At 39.1% G+C, this 15,978-nt stretch overlaps 1 protein-coding gene across 3 annotated transcripts in view; it reads left to right on the top strand.

Annotated features, from left to right (window-relative positions):
- SUCLG1 (succinate-CoA ligase GDP/ADP-forming subunit alpha) overlaps positions 1-15,978 on the top strand; it is a 140,877-nt gene that overhangs the window by 32,906 nt on the left and 91,993 nt on the right. For all 3 annotated transcript variants that reach the window (XM_090281610.1, XM_090281611.1, XM_090281613.1), the window contains exons 6-8: positions 3,496-3,579; positions 5,155-5,306; positions 13,773-13,961. In XM_090281610.1, the coding sequence (XP_090137736.1) occupies positions 3,496-3,579; positions 5,155-5,306; positions 13,773-13,961 (425 nt within the window). The remainder of the gene's footprint in view (positions 1-3,495; positions 3,580-5,154; positions 5,307-13,772; positions 13,962-15,978) is intronic.

Here is a 15,978-nt window from a genome sequence, read left to right as displayed (position 1 = left end):
GTCCTGTTCTTGGTTCTTCAGCTAGAGAGAGCAGGCTTTTGGGGGAGGTTTTTTTTTACATATATTTCTGGGATGCTGGCTTATTTTTAGCTTCATGTCTGGGATACATGAGACAAGAAAACTCAGGGAACTCACTACTGTATCATTTCTTGAGTCTCAAGGTGCCTACCCACTCTGCCTTCTCCATCTTTCAGAGATTATTTTACATTTGTTTAATATACAAGATGGGGCAGAAGTAGGTTTACAGTTGTTTGTATGGCAAATAATGCAATAATTAATAAATAATACAAGACTAAACAGTGTTTCATGTGCTCACAACTATAAACCTACTTTTGGCTCACCCTGTATATTGCCCAAGCTTTTTAGTTTTACTTAGCAGGGAGAATAGAGGAAAGTACCTCTACTTTTCAGAAGCAGGATTATCCTTATGATAGATATTTTAAAGTGATAATTTTTTTTACTATATATACTTTAAAGATGGCAGAGTAATATACCCTAAAATCATCACTTTCATTATCTTCAGTGTGTATGGTTTGCATTTATGTAACTTACATATCATTTTTATAATCAGATCAAAGCCCCTTAAAAGAATGATAACATTCGGGTGTTGCTTTTCACTGATTGTTATAATGATCCTTCAAAAGATTAGAATAAAATAGTTGTTGTTCCCAATAATCTAGAACAGCAAATTTTAACCTCTCATGAGCACATAAACTAATTACTCAAAGTCTGCAGCACACCAAAAATATGTATTTTGCCAAACTGACAAAGTTAGCTATAATTTTGATTCATTTACACCAGACGGCTATTGGTATGTTGACTGTTGTCATTCCTTTATTTGACAATCTAAGGGAAAAGAAGTCAATGCCCCTGACTGAAGAGTCAAATATTACACGTTTTACTTGCAGCACACCAGTGTGCCTCTTGCTGCACAGCAGTTGAAAATTGCTGATCTAGGATGTTGATCATTGTGTTATAAGAATCAGGTAGGAATAGAGTGGAAAGGAGGCTAGATAATTGCACACAATTACATATGACTAAGAAGTTACCATTTACTTTGTTTAAAAGCTAAAGGCACCAAATCAATAGGTAGTAGGCATTACCTACCTAACCACAGTTATGAAAGGTTCCACAGAGGAGGGACTGTGGTAAGGAGAGGACCTAGATGAGAAGAAAGCTCTGAGAATAGGGAAACACTGATAGGAAACAGGAGGAATGGTGGTAGTGGTTTTCACTTATTATGAATTAGAATTAGCATCCAATTAGTGAATGGTCTTAAAACTATTGGAATTAGATTTTGCTTAAGCGGAAGGTCATACTCCATTGAAGGGTTTTTAGTTTTGACTCATTCAGTAAATATTTACTGAGCTCTTGTGCTTGAACTAGCTTGATGCAGAGAACACAGGGGTGGGAAACAGTGGATGACAAATTATGGAATGGGTTTTATTTTATTTTTCTATCTTGTTAAATTTATTGAGATGGGGTGGAAAGTTCTGGAAATATCTATTAAGATCATCTGTTTTTTGAAGAAAGTTTTTATTTATTTTTAGAGAGAGGGGAAGGGACGAAGAAAGGGAGAGAAACATCAACATCGGTGTGTGAGAGAAACATCTGTGCGCTTCTCCTCAACCCAGCCATGTGCTCTGACTGGGAATTGAACTGATGCCCAATTCAATTTGCAGGCTGTCGCTCAATCCACTGAGCCACACCAGCCAGGGCTGGAATGGACTTTACATCCACTTGTATTTGTAATTTAGTTTACTGACCCCCTAAAGGTCACATTCTAGCAAGGAACCAGTCAACCACAGAATCTCGAGCACCATGGGTGGTCTCTTATTGAACCAGGTAGTAGGAGAAAAGGAATGACTTCAAAGAGCAAATGCGAATAATTGAAGAATAAATCACTTTCACTAGCGTGGAAGATGGGAAACAAAGTCTGGAGAGAAAGATTGGGATGATGCTGGGCTGGGGAGTTGGCACAGAGTTCCATATGAAATGAGCAAGTGTCAGGGAGTGAAGTAGCTCTTCCTGTGCGGTGAAATCAATACAGAACAACAATCTGACAGTGGTCTGTAAGGCACCATCTAGCACCGATGAAAGTCCACTCATGCCTTTCAATGTGACTTACTGGTTCTGAGAATCTGAAGTTATGTGCACCCAAATTCATTATGAGAAGCTGGATATTTATGCACAACCCATGAGTATATATCAATAGTAATGTACAACTAAGAATATGCTATAACAAAATGAAGGTGGCTTATGGTTATGGTTTTTGTCTTAGTCTGACAAGAATTCTATTGTGCTTGCCCTGATAGGGTATCACTATTGTTAGAAAAATATCTTCTAAGTTCTTAAAAAGACAGAAGTTTAAAGAAAGCAAACCATGGACACTGGAATTATTCACCACCCCAGAATTCATGCACTGATTTAGTTCATATAAAATTTGTTGTTTTATTTATTTACTTTTAATTGTTATATGATGCCCTGGCTGGTGTGGCTGAGGGGACTGAGTGCCAGCCTGCAAACTGAAACATTGCTTGTTCAATTTCCTATCGGGGCACATGCCTGAGTTGCAGGCCAGGTTCCCGGTTGGGGTTCTGCTAGAGGCAGTTGATGGATGTTTCTTTCGCATACTGATGGTGATGTTTTTCTCCCACTCTTTCTCCCTCTCTTCCCCTCTCTCTGAACATAAATAAATAAAATCGCTTAAAAATATATTGTTATATATTATGTTCTAATAATTGAACTTATTCATTTACACTTCCTAACCTATTAAAATTAGGGATCCACTCATATATAGATTGTAGTATGAAACAAATTACCTTTCCTGTAGTTCAGCCAAGCCTATTGAACTACAAGAGAAGATGTCTCGCTGCTACCATCCCCACCCCTACATATCACACCTTGTCCAGATGTGAAATTATGTTCTTTCACATAGGCCCATTGTATAAAGGAAATTAGGTGGCAGACTTGAACTCAGAGGGCTTGTGACCTTCTTTCCCAGTTTTCTTTAAAGCCTATATATTATTTAAAAATTATTAGAAAAATAATTGTGGGAGAGATAGACAGCATCACTAAATGCAACTAAATGTTACAGTCTGAAGGTTTTGGTGGTTTAATAGTTCGGGTATCTATAAGTCTGATCTGTATGTTCTGCAATCCTAAGCAGGATTGTACCTACTAAGTTCATGTGGATACTGTTATCCCTTTTCTGAAGATTCTTAGTAGAGGTGATTTAGGTCTTTCTTACACTGCGTTTGTAGATCATAAAATAACCGTAACTAATAATGTGCTTTCTCCTAGAACTAATTTTTAAGAGCTCCCTGCTTTAATTTAAGTCTTTTTTTTTCTTATTTCATCATTTGACAATATTGTTGATTTGGATGACAAATCATGAAATGGATTTTATATGTACTTGTATTTGTAGTTTAGTTTATCCTGTGGTAGTCTATCATATGGACACAATCTAATATTTTTGAATTCTCTTTCTTTAAGGTATTGTGTCCAGATCTGGCACCCTGACTTATGAAGCAGTTCACCAAACAACACAAGTTGGATTGGGGCAGTCTTTGTGCATTGGTGAGGGATTTTTGCTCAGATAATTTTATTGAAATGCAGTATTTTCATTGCGTGCAATAATAGTCGTATTGATTATTTGCAAGAGGTTTTGATACCATTTTATTAAAAAGATCTTATGATCTCGAATTCAATTTGTGTAAGCGTGAAGCTCTGCTGTATTTTTCAAGATCCGTGGTCCCAAGATTCCATCTTCAGACACGTGGCTTCAGGGAGCCTTGGTGCCTGAAAACATCACTTACTGTGAACAAGTAGTCCTTCGTATTAGAGCTTTTGTTTCTATAATTATCATTTGCTATCATTATAAGCTATATAATTCAATGCTTCACAGTTACTAAATTCTTTGCCATTCATTATCTAATTCTTAAGGTAACATATAAGGTACCACTGAGCTGAAAAGTTAGTGAGAAAATCTACTTTGAGGAAGGTTGAGCTCCCAGAACCACTTTTGTTGCTGTATCTTATACTGCCTCCTACTTTTAAAAGTAAAAAAGTCTTTTGCATTTTTAAATAATTTTGTTATTTGTTGCCAAAAGCCAGGCAAATGTCTCATTTGCTTAAATATTTCCTCAGATTCTTAGACTACCTTTTAAAAAGCTTTGAAAAATAGCTTGTTATAACAAAAAATTATAAAATATGGCCATGGAGTATTTTTATTAAGACTCAAATCCAAATCAGGCTTTTCTGTGTGTAAAGCACAGTCTTAGACTTTGGGTAACAGGATGATGGAGTATAAGAAAGATTTTGAAAAGAGTTGCCCATTTCATGTTACTCAGTTTCTGTTTTTAATTTATAAATCAAGACTAATAATGTCTATGTCACAGAAATTGGAAGAATTAGGAGATGGTAGGTCTAACATATGCTAAGACATAGTACTTATCACTCAATAAATGCTGTTTTCCTTCCTGAACTTCATTCTTCAGGGATGTATTAAAAAGGAAATCAGTCTTGCCTTCAGTAAGTTTATAACTTTAATAAAACGTGGCACCCAGTCTGTAAGAAATATTTACTTTAATTCTATTCAAGTACAGTACTTGCTCTTAAATGTCATGTGCTTGGAGTAGAGCCCCTGTGTGTAGTCTCTGTCATCACCCACGCTGGATCTGAGGGGAGGAGAGGTCAGCGCACCCTCCTGCCTGTCCCTCACTGGGACTTCTGTCTTAAAACTTGTGAGTGGTTCCTCTGAAATTTGACTCATTAATAGTTAGTTTGTGCAGAGAAAGTTGTTAAATATTTAATCAGAGAAGACGTTCTCACTTGCAACACAAACATACATTTTCTTAAAATGCTCATCTTTAAACAGTCATCTAGGGATAATTTTGTGGAAGGGAAGAGGATTGGTAAAGGAACTAAAACAAAAAGGTTTTGCTTTGTGAGTATGAGAATCCAGCCATTACTCAGGATTCATGTAATATTATAAACAAATGTACCATTTTGTGTGATTAAAAAAAAAGTTTAGTGCAAGAGTAATGATACATTTGAAAATATTGGTGAGAGCGGTAGGCAAAATAAGAAATGAGTTGAAATAACATTTCTTGGTCTAATTTTCATACTGTTGGTATTCTTTGACTTTTTCAGGCATTGGAGGTGATCCTTTCAATGGCACAGATTTTATTGACTGCCTTGATGTCTTTCTGAAAGATCCAGCCACAGAAGGCATTATCCTGATTGGTGAAATTGGTGGTAATGCAGAAGAAAATGCTGCAGAATTTTTGAAGCAACATAATTCAGTAAATTTGGCTTTGGGAATATATTCCTCTTTGCTCTTGAATAATACCAGTGGCTTGTTTTAGAAGTTATTTTTATTTTCTCAAAGATTACTTCTTCAAGAAAACATGAAAGATAAAATCAAAGCTTTCTGAGCTGGGCCTTTAGTACCGGCCACTTAGAAAACTTTCTGCGGTGATTTTCCTCTCCCTTTCCCCCAGTGCCTGCTCTCCACTGAGTCCTCCTCCCCAGGCATCTCTGCACACCTCTGTGGCAGGGGAGCTGGCCTCCTGCTGAATGGACCTTGCGGGTCATTGGACAGTTGAGGTCATTGACTTGGAAGCCCTCACTGAGCTGCCAATGTGCTTTTTCTTTCTCTTGCCCTTAGGGGATATGTGCTCTTTCTCTTTTTCCAGGCCAACCTTAGAAAGATCTTATCTTTCACACCTTTTCCAGGATCTCACCTCCCTCTAGCTTCAGTCTTTCTTTGCAGAGCAGTACTTCCCTTCAGAGGCCAAGTAGAAAAGCTTTATTATCTATGTTGGCTTTCCTTGTTGCCTCTCCTTTAGAATTAAATGTCAAGAGTGGTGTGGATTTGTATCATAATTTCATTTAGCTTAAGGGAATAAGCTCTGTTTCTGGGTGAAGAAGAGAGAGGGGGCACAGTGGTGACCGCAGCAGCTCGGTGCCCACCAGCCCCCACTCAGTGAATGTGTGTTCTGGCCGCTGTTGCAAAGGCCTGGGGTAAACTGGCAAGTGGTTTCCAGGATTTCCCTGACACTGGTGAATGAGGAAGCACCTTCAGGAGGACAGGGAGGCGGGAGGAGAGAATTTTCTGTGTCTGTGAAAGAAATTGAGGTGAATGGATCAAATGCCATAGAGAAATAATGAATACTAGAGAGCTAAAGGACCCAATAATAGCACATATGGAGTAGTATACGTAAAACAATGCATATTTATATGTGATTTAAGGAATATTCAAGGACTATTTTGACTATACTTGATTTTCTTGTAGTGGTGATTTTTAACTCTGATCTCTGTATAAGATGTAGCTTGACTTTCCCCTCACTTTCTTCTTTTTCCTTAATTTTTATTCACTCCCTTATCCTCAGCACTCTGGCATCTGTCTACTACTTAGAATCTTTGTGACCTTGGGCATGTTACTTTACTTCACTGTGCCTAGTTTTCTCTTTGGCAAAACAGGGCTACAGTGGTGACTGCGTCCTAGCATTATTGTAAGGACTGTGGAGTTTAAATGTCTCAGGAACATATACAGAGTTGCCCCAGGCACACAATAAGTGCTCTTATTGAGCTACTTACTGCTGCTGTTGTTGAATTTTACTCTCCTGACAGTTTTGCAGAAGGTCATGGCAGTGGCCTCAATCCATCTTAGTCCGCTCCGTGCTCTTCGTTTTTCTCCAGGTTCTTCTCTTCTTTATGTTCCCTGGAGTTACTTTCTGTGCCAATTCCTTAAGTGTGAAGGTTATTGCATATCAACAACATCATCCTTCATGCAGTTTTCAAGACAGAAACCTCAGAACCATTTTATATCTCTTCCTCCTCTCTCATCTCCACTCAGTTACTAATATCTGTCCCTGAGATCTTGGTAGTATGTAGAGATTCAGAGCATCACCTATAATTAGTCCTTCTGTTCTGGTTCAGGCCCTCATGTTATCTCACCTGGGCCATGTTGATAATTTATCCCTGATATCTCTCTCTGCTCCTTTCCCTCCCGCCACCCAGGCCATTCTGCTTCTGGTCACCCAGATTATCTGCCCTTCTGAAACTGATAGCAGTGCCGCCTCCCTCGTGGTTTTAAGCCATCACAGTTTCTCATTATATGTAGGGTAAAGGTCAGACTGAGCATGGTACAGTATTCCAGTCCCTCACACCCCACTCTCGCCTTCTTTTCAGAATCATGTCCCATCTGACATGCCAGCTGTTTTTATTCACACTGCCTTGGCTTATACCTTCTACAAGGCATGCATAATATCTGACTGTCACTCGACACCATTATGGACAGTAGGGAACTGGTGTCCTTGGTGCAGTAGGTACCGATAAATGTAGTGCAAGAATAAATAGGCTATTAGGAGACTGGAGAAAGATGTTATTAGAGTGTCTTGAATTCAGAAAAGTGTAAAGTTTGAAATTTAGTTAAAAATCGACTTGTTTTCAGACAAAAAGATTTACAGTTTGTAAAAGTGAATTTTAAAATGTATTTAATCCTAACTCTGAATCCCTTGAATACCTTAGAATTTAATGGGAAAAACTAAACATATACATTTTGTTTCATTTGGCAGATATTTTTCTATCCCTTTTTATTGGGAACCTGTTAGGGACAAGATTGTAGGTAGAGAGCTGAGTTGACATATTACACTTAGCACAATACCTGGCACAGGGTGAACCTCAATAATGTTATCTGCTGCTACAACTACTATTTTTATCATTGTTACAGTGAGGACAATTATTGCAAAAGTAGTGTTGTTTAACCTTTATATTGACCCTTTGTCCTTCTCCTATAAGTGAGGAAACAGGCACAGGGAGGTTAATGACTTGCCTGTGGTACGTGTACAACAGTGAACCAGAAGTGGGATTCATACCAGGTCTGCTTGACTTCCCCATCACAGCACAGAGGGGTCGGGTGTCAGATTTCAGGAGTTAAGGACAAGTATCCATAGTCCTCTGCATCTGCTCAAATGATATTGATGGCATCTTAACTGGTCGTTCTGTTTTTAGACTTTCACTCTTGTCATCATTTCTATATCCTATTTTCATACTACATTTCTCTCAACATCTTTTAATTGTATTTTTCTCTGCTTAAAAATCTCAAGCGACACTATTCTTTGTTAATGGGGTGGGGTGTAAACGTGTTTGGCATTTTAGGCTCTTCATCATCTTGTTCCTTTCTAGTGCAGTACTCCCACTATCTGAGTATAGGGACACAGAGACTAAGGGGAACTAGTGCCACTCATTTATGAGATGCTCAGAGCCTCTGAGAGCCCATGAGTGATGGATAAATGACTGGTGGGGTCTTTTCTTTTTCAGTGAGGGCATAGTCCCTGTGTTCAGAGAATTCATAGTTTAGGAGGGGGAACACGTGGGAAATAATTTCCAGCTAGTGTACCGAGCGTAAGAGAAGTGTGTGAAAGGCACCGTGGGGCCCCTGGACAAGAAGATGATCCATTGTAAGGAGAGTGCGGGAGGAAGAGTCAGAAAGGCTTATGGAGGAAGAAGGGTCTTGAGAGATCTTAAAAGTTAAGTAGAAATTTTCCAGGAATCCAAGGAGGATGGGAAACATCCTTAGCAGAGGAGCAGAGGCAGAGCAGTCTGGAATTACTGGAAGGTGAAGAGCAGGGCAGGTGGTGGGAGACGAGGCTGCAGTGACCAGTGTCAGAGCACGTGAGACCTGGCATGCTGGGACCTTAGTGTGAACCAGGGCAATGGAAGCAAACTGAGCCAGTCACCATTCACTGCCATGTACTCCAGTAAAAAAAAGAAAAGAAAGAAACAAAAACCAGTTTTATTTAAGAATGTCCTGATGAAGCAGTAAAAGCCATTAATTTAATTAAATCTTTTTTTTTAATGTTTTTTATTGATTATATTGTTACAACAGTTCCAATTTTCTCCCCCTTGTTCCCCTCCACCCAGCACCCCCCTCCCCCAGCAATCCCCCCCAAGTCCATACCCCTGGTTCGTAAAAATTAACTATCCCCCCCCTCTCAAATATTAGGACCCTTTGTAATCTTGTAAAGGACAATGGGCGAAGGTCTCAAGCTCCTCTAGCTGCTTCAAGCTGGACATGGTCGTCGTCCTACCTACCCTTGGGTCCAGAAAACCCTAATAAGAGTGGGGGTGTGGAGGGGAGGGTGGCCTTCCCACATGGGGAAGGATCGTGCAGACTCCAGGTCAGTTGGCTGTCTCCGGTCAATGGCGTGCTTGGTTTAACAGGCTGGTGTCCTTGTTGTGTTCTGGGGGCAACAGATTTGGCGAAAAGGGTTAAAAGACATCATTCAATCCATAACTACTAGATGACAAAAGGCAGGGATTAATTTTTCAATGTTCCATATTAGGGAAAAAAAAACAAAGGCTTCTTTGTAAGAAGGTGTGCTAGGCACATCTCGCCTGTCCAAAACCGTTTTGCCCATTATACTTAGTTTGGGCTGAGGTAAATAGTTTAGGTTTTTCCCCCTCTCAGACCTCTGGGCCTTTTCTGTCCAAGTCATTAGGATAGAAAAGAGAAACCCGTTTTAAAGTGAAGCCCACAGACCACCCCATTCTTCCCCAACCCAGCCATTTAGTTCAGCCAAACCGTTGAGTCTCAGGAGGCAGCGCTGCAGAGAGGATTAAGTGAGGCTTATGCGTACAGATAATCACTCAGGTAATGCGATCATAGGCTTATGTCCTTTGAAAACAAAAAACACGTGTTAATTTATGTAACATAACCCGCAAACAAGTCTCTAAATCTGGAGAAGAAACTTTTAAGACAGTTAGTTGCCCTGTTTTATACTCTACTACTGATCATTGTGATTTTCCTTGAATAATAATTTTTCTCCCTAAGGTTACCCTCCTTGTCTTTAAAGGGACTACATTAAGTCCATTTTTAATTTATCCTGTTCGTTTGCATAAACATAACAAGAGCAGCAAATGATCACTTATGATCTTTAGTTCTGCTTTGCTGGAACTTACCCAAGGAATATTTGGGGTGACCTTCAGTCTGTTCTTCAGGGCACAGAAGCTGTGCCACATATCTGGCATTCATCCTTGCCTGTACACACCTGTTTTTTCCAAGTCTTTCTGGTCTTTCCTTGTGCCTTAAGGTCCCTTCTAGCCATCTTTCAGGAAAACAACCTTCGTTCCTTCCCTGGAAAGATTGCTGTGGACCGCACAACCAACCATGGTACCAGGCCTTTTATCTCACGGGCTTTTATTACCTTTGAAAGTCATTCCCAGTTCCTCAGGGCTTTCTGGTAACAATCTGAGCCCAAGTATGTTTCCTTTAGGCTTGACATTCCAGTCAAAGACTTGGTCAGAAAAAAAAAAAAAAAAGAACCTCTGTTGACAACTGGTCTTATTAGTTCTATGCAAAGGAATTTATGTCATTACTTACCTGTTTAGAATGCCAAACTCTGGAGGGATCAAATAGGGAGAAAAATATACAACGTGATGGAAAATCTTTGTCCTAATATTCACTGAACTGGCATTTCCATTCTTCATATTTTCATTTTTCCCCCACTAAAAAATTTTTGTTTGTTTTTCCATTACAGTTGTCTCACTTTTTTAGCCCTCTTGTTTCCCTGCACCCTGTCCCTCCCCTCCCCCACATTTAGTCCCCACTCAGTTGCACCTGTCTGTGGGTCATTCATATATATATATATTTTTTAACTTGACCCATCCCCTTACACCTTTCTTTTCCTCCCCCCCGCCCCCCTTGTTACTGTTAGTCTACTTCTTGTTTACATACCTCTGGTTCAATTTTGCTCATTTGTTTGTGTTGTTCATTAGTTTCCTGTAATAGGTGACAGCATAAGGTATTTTTCTTTTGTTGCCTGGCTTATTTCACTAAGCATAATTTTCTCTAGTTCCATCCATGTTGTTGCAAATGGTAGAAGTTCCTTCTTTCTTTCTGCTACATAGAATTCCATTGTGTAAATGTACCACAGTTTTTTGATCCACTCATCTACAGATGGGCATTTAGGTTGTTTCCAGCACTTGGCTATTGTAAATAGTGCTGCTATGAACATTGGAGTGCATAGGTTCTTTTGAATTGGTGTTTCGGGATTTTTTGGATATAATCCTAGCAATGGAATTGCTGGTTCAAAAGGCAGTTCCATTTTTAGTTTTTTAAGGAAATTCCAAACTGTTTTCCACAGTGGCTGCACCAATCTGCATTCCCACCAGCAATGCACCAGGGTTCCCGTTTCTCCGCATCCTCTCCAGCACAAGTTGTTTGTTGATTTGTTGATGATTGCCATTTTGACTGGTGTGAGGTGGTATCTCATTGTGGTTTTAATTTGCATCTCTCTGATGGCTAGTGATGTTGAGCATACTTTCATATGTCTATGGGCCCTCTGTATGTCTTCTTTGGAGAAGTGTTTGTTCAGGTCCTTTGCCCATTTTTTAATTGTGTTGTCTGTCTTCTTGGTGTTGAGTCGTATGAGTTCTTTATATATTTTGGAGATCAATCCCTTGTCTGAGATGTCATTGGCGAATATATTTTCCCATATGGTTGGTTTCCTTTGCATCTTGCTGATGTTTTCTTTAGCTGAGCAGAAACTTTTTAGTTTGATGTAGTCCCATTTGTTTATTCTTTCCTTTATTTCCCTTGCCTTAGGAGATATATCAGTGAAAATGTTGCTACGTGGGATATCTGAAATTTTCCTGCCTATTTTTTCCTCTAGGACTTTTATGGTATCACGGCTTACATTTAAGTCTTTGATCCATTTTGAGTTTATTCTGGTTTATGGTGTGAGCTGGTGGTCTAGTTTCATTTTTTTGAAATTTAATTAAATCTTAACCCTTGAGTCAGTTTGTGATGAAATGGGAAGTAAAGCACTTTCCCAATTGAGTTTTGAGCTGAACTAGCTACTTTTTTTTTTTTTCCTCTTTTGTGGAACACCAGTTTTACCCAAAAGAACAACAGACAAACTGGTGATTAATACTTAGGTATTTGGCAGACCTTTTCTCAAAAAAGGAACAAAGCAAACCTGCCATGTCAAGGAAAACAATTCATAATATTTGTTGCCAATGATACAGTTTGAGCTTCCAGTGAATATTAATATTTTGGAAAACTTATGTCTGCCACTGTGAACTTGACAACATCCCCCTACTAAAGACTTTTCTAATGAGATTAGTGATGATACTGATGAGCGTGATTTGTTGATACTGAATAATGAAATGTGTCAGCACTGGGAAGATCTACATAACTCAGCAACTTGTATTTTTCATCTGGCCAAAAGCATGTTACAAAGTCATTGTAGGCTAAAGATCCATTCAAAGTGCAAGGCAGACTAAGAGAGTTTAAAGTAACAAAGAACAAAAAGTTCTTTGCTATGGTTTCAGATTCTAACATTGCATCTAACCTTTAAGAAATTACCACTTGAAGTTCATGTAGTTTCAAAGAAGAATATCCACAATTGTCTGACAGGCTATTAAAGTACTTCTCCCTTTCCAACTACATAATGTGTGTGAGGCTGGATTTTCTTTTTGCACTTCAAACAACATATTGTAATAAATTAAGTGCAAAAGCAGATATTAAAATCTGTTTGCATTTTATTAGACAGTCAGGAGTTGTAAAAATGTAAAATAATGCCACTCTTCTTACTAAATTATTTTTTGTAGTTTTAAAGTTATTTTTAAATGAATTAAAAAGTATTTATAAAATTTTTTTAGTTTTAATTTCTGATACAGTAAATACCAGATACAACCTACATAAACAGAAGTTCTTTGGAATCCTCAATAATTTTTATAAGTATAAGGGGTCCCAAGACCAAGTGATTTGAGACCTGCTGGTCTAAGGGAAGGTGCTAGTTAGTGCCTGAAGGAAGGCACCCAGAGTCACTCCTGTTTTGCTCACTCACATTCTGCCCTCCACAGGCCTCTCTGTTTTAACTGGATCCCTTGTGGTCTTGGGACTCCTATTATGAACCTGGTATTTTCATTCACTGTGAAACCTAACCACATATTTATATATTGCTTTAAGGCATCTCTTAACTGATTGGTGTATATATATATACATAGTTTATATTATTTCTTCAAACTATACTGTAAGCCTAGAGCACAGGACTTCTTATATTTTCTGTGTGTGGGTTTTTATTTTTACCTCAGGAATATAATAGAGTGATATTTATGCACATAGAGGTGGCACATTAGAATGAATTTGTTGAATAAAATTAGTCTGAATTTTTCTTCTTAAACATCATAGGGTTTGAGAGGAGAAAGGGCCCTTGGCAGTCAGTCTAGTTGAGCCATTTCATCTCGTAGAGGAGACAGCAGAGTCTAGTGCGGTGATGTGCCTCATCCAACTTCACGCAGCTCTCGTCAACTGACAGGGAGTCTGGTGTCTCCTACTTCTTCCCAGTGTACCTGCCTGCCTCATCTTTTTTTATTTTAGCAGGTTTATTAGGATGAACTAGTAGTGAATTAAGACATAAAATCAGGTTCAAGTAAAACAGCCTGATCATGTGTTTTAATTCATTGTTATCACAAATCATATAACATATTTTCAGGGGTGCTTTCTTGTATGTATTTGTATAATAGTTTGTACCAGTGAAGTTGAGGTATAATATCTAAACAGATAAATTTGCATGAAATTTATTATGCAAATGAAGTGTCATCACAGAGGGTTTCACTCTCAGCTTAATATTTATCTGTGTTGGTTTTCTTAATGAGGATGAATGATAGACCCTCTCCAAGCCGTCTACTGACAGTCATGAAATTGATGTTCAGTTTTAATCAACTTCTTCATTAGTGTTGAAAATCTCACTTTTCAGGGTCCCAAAGCCAAGCCTGTGGTGTCCTTCATTGCTGGTCTAACGGCTCCTCCTGGCAGGAGAATGGGCCATGCAGGGGCAATTATTGCTGGAGGAAAAGGTGGAGCTAAAGAGAAGATCTCAGCCCTGCAGAGCGCAGGAGTTGTGGTCAGCATGTCTCCTGCACAGCTGGGAACCACCATCTATAAGGTGAGCTCTCAGTACTCCTCTAATGTTATGGGCCTTGTAGTGTGTGGCCACCCTCGGGCCACTCTGGGCACCTGGAGACCTGTTCGTTCTTCCCAGTGTGCAGCTTAACAGTTCCTAACAACTCTGTTTATGTCCTACTGTCCTATTGGGCATGGCCAGGAATAATGTTCTGATTTAAGACTTTTTTTTTTAAACAGTTGGGATTTGCTCTTTTGTGAGTGGCAAGATATAGTGTGTGAAAAAGCATTTTAGGGACCATAAATACCGTGGATTCCATTTTAGGAGTGGTGCTGAAAATTGCCTCATGCCCCGCCCCCCCAGTGGAGGGCCTTTGGGATACAGTTACCCTGATCCCATAGGTTTCTGTTTCTAGCAGCAGAGGGTTAGAGGCTGAGTAACAAGAAATTAGCCCTGGATAAGGAAAAGTCAAGGCGGAGGGAGGCTTATAGAAGATGGTGGGTATTCCAGCCTTTAGTTCCTAGCCCTGGCTGGGTTGGGATGCCATTAATGTCACAGGTGGAGGATGGACTTTAACTTAAACATTTGCTTTTCTTTTCCCTTTTAAATAGGACATTATGGTTTAAATTTTCTTAAGATTTAGTACTTTAGTAACTCTTTGTAATGATTTTCAGCCTGTTTCTTTGAATGATCTTTCAAGGCTCTCTTTTTATGGTGATTTATAGACTTGACAAAAAAGCAAACGAATAACAAAACTTTTTAAATACTGTACCCTGAAAACAAGCCTAAATTGTATTCCCAGGGGGGAATGGCGCAATCCTTGTCCTTGTTTTAGGGATTATAAAATGAACTCCTTGTTTTACTGATTCTTTGGAATATGTACTGTGTGCCATAGTGTTTGAAAAGAATCTGATTTGTTAGTGTGTGAAGACAGATTTTATTTAAAAGGGAAAGAAGGAAAAAAGCCAGTGCTTAAAAAGTCACATTGGAGACCTGTGTTACCATTTTACTCCAGTAAATGGCAGCAGACATCTACAGACACATCGGTTGTATTCTAATTGCTATAATCTAGAGAAATGTGATTTCCAGTATTGTTTCCTTTACAGATATTTCTGAGGTTCTTGACATTTTGTTTAAATCTTAACTAAATCTGTGTTTAGTTCTATTCTCTGAGAAACTAAGCAAACCTGTTTCCATTGCTTGTTAAAAAGACCAGTGTGGTTTATGTATTGCATTAAAGGTTTGAATAAGCCCAGTCAGGTTTGTCAACTCCTAATTAATAATACTGAAGTAGAAAAATAAGTATAACTCACAGCCTCTTGGTTCCCATGTTTAGGATATGTAAAATTGAAGCTCTCCATCTAGTTCAGTGAAATTCAAGTTGACACAGACTGATTTGAAAGCTGTCATTTTTTGTTCAAGTACCCTGAACCAGGTATATTTTATGCCTGTGATTTTTGTTTGTTCAAAGTATAAGAGTGGTGTTGTTCAGAGAACCAAGATGCAGTGAGCAGAAAAGGAAGTTTATTGAGGGGAGTAGCAAGGTGGGAGGGAGCCATGCCATGAGAGAGTGGCTCCAACTCCGAACTTGTAAGGGGGAAGTGCTTTTTTGAAAGGAGGAAGAACAAAGGTATTATTGTGTTTATCACGCAGAGGCTGATCAAGGCCGAACACAGTTCAGTTTTGCTCATTCGGCGATCATGGGAAACTCCCGGCTCCTGGCTCAAAATATCACTATCTCCCAAGCAGCTGCAAGTGCAGAGTGAGGGGGTGAGGGGTTGGGGGAGCATCGAAACCAAGGCTGTCATTCTAGCCTTTTTGTTTTAATAAAAGGAGGTGAGGGGTGGCAGAGACGGGTTGGGGGAGGGGTCATCGAATCTCTCTTCTCTAATGACTTCCTGCAGAGTTTAGGGCAACGAGAGGGGATTGACTGCCAGCTCGGGGTCAACTCTTACCATGGGTTGATATCTGAAAGATCTTAATAAGAGTACATTATGGACGGTAGAGGCTGTCATGGATTGGATCATTTTTTGAATAAAGTTAACTAGCAGTTTGAGGA

Source organism: Furipterus horrens, unplaced genomic scaffold (genome assembly GCF_987537825.1).
Source record: "Furipterus horrens unplaced genomic scaffold, mFurHor1.1.pri manual_scaffold_6, whole genome shotgun sequence".
Taxonomy (NCBI): domain Eukaryota; kingdom Metazoa; phylum Chordata; class Mammalia; order Chiroptera; family Furipteridae; genus Furipterus; species Furipterus horrens.
The sequence above is the reverse complement of the archived record's forward strand: the minus strand, read 5'-3'. Positions and strand labels throughout refer to the sequence as shown.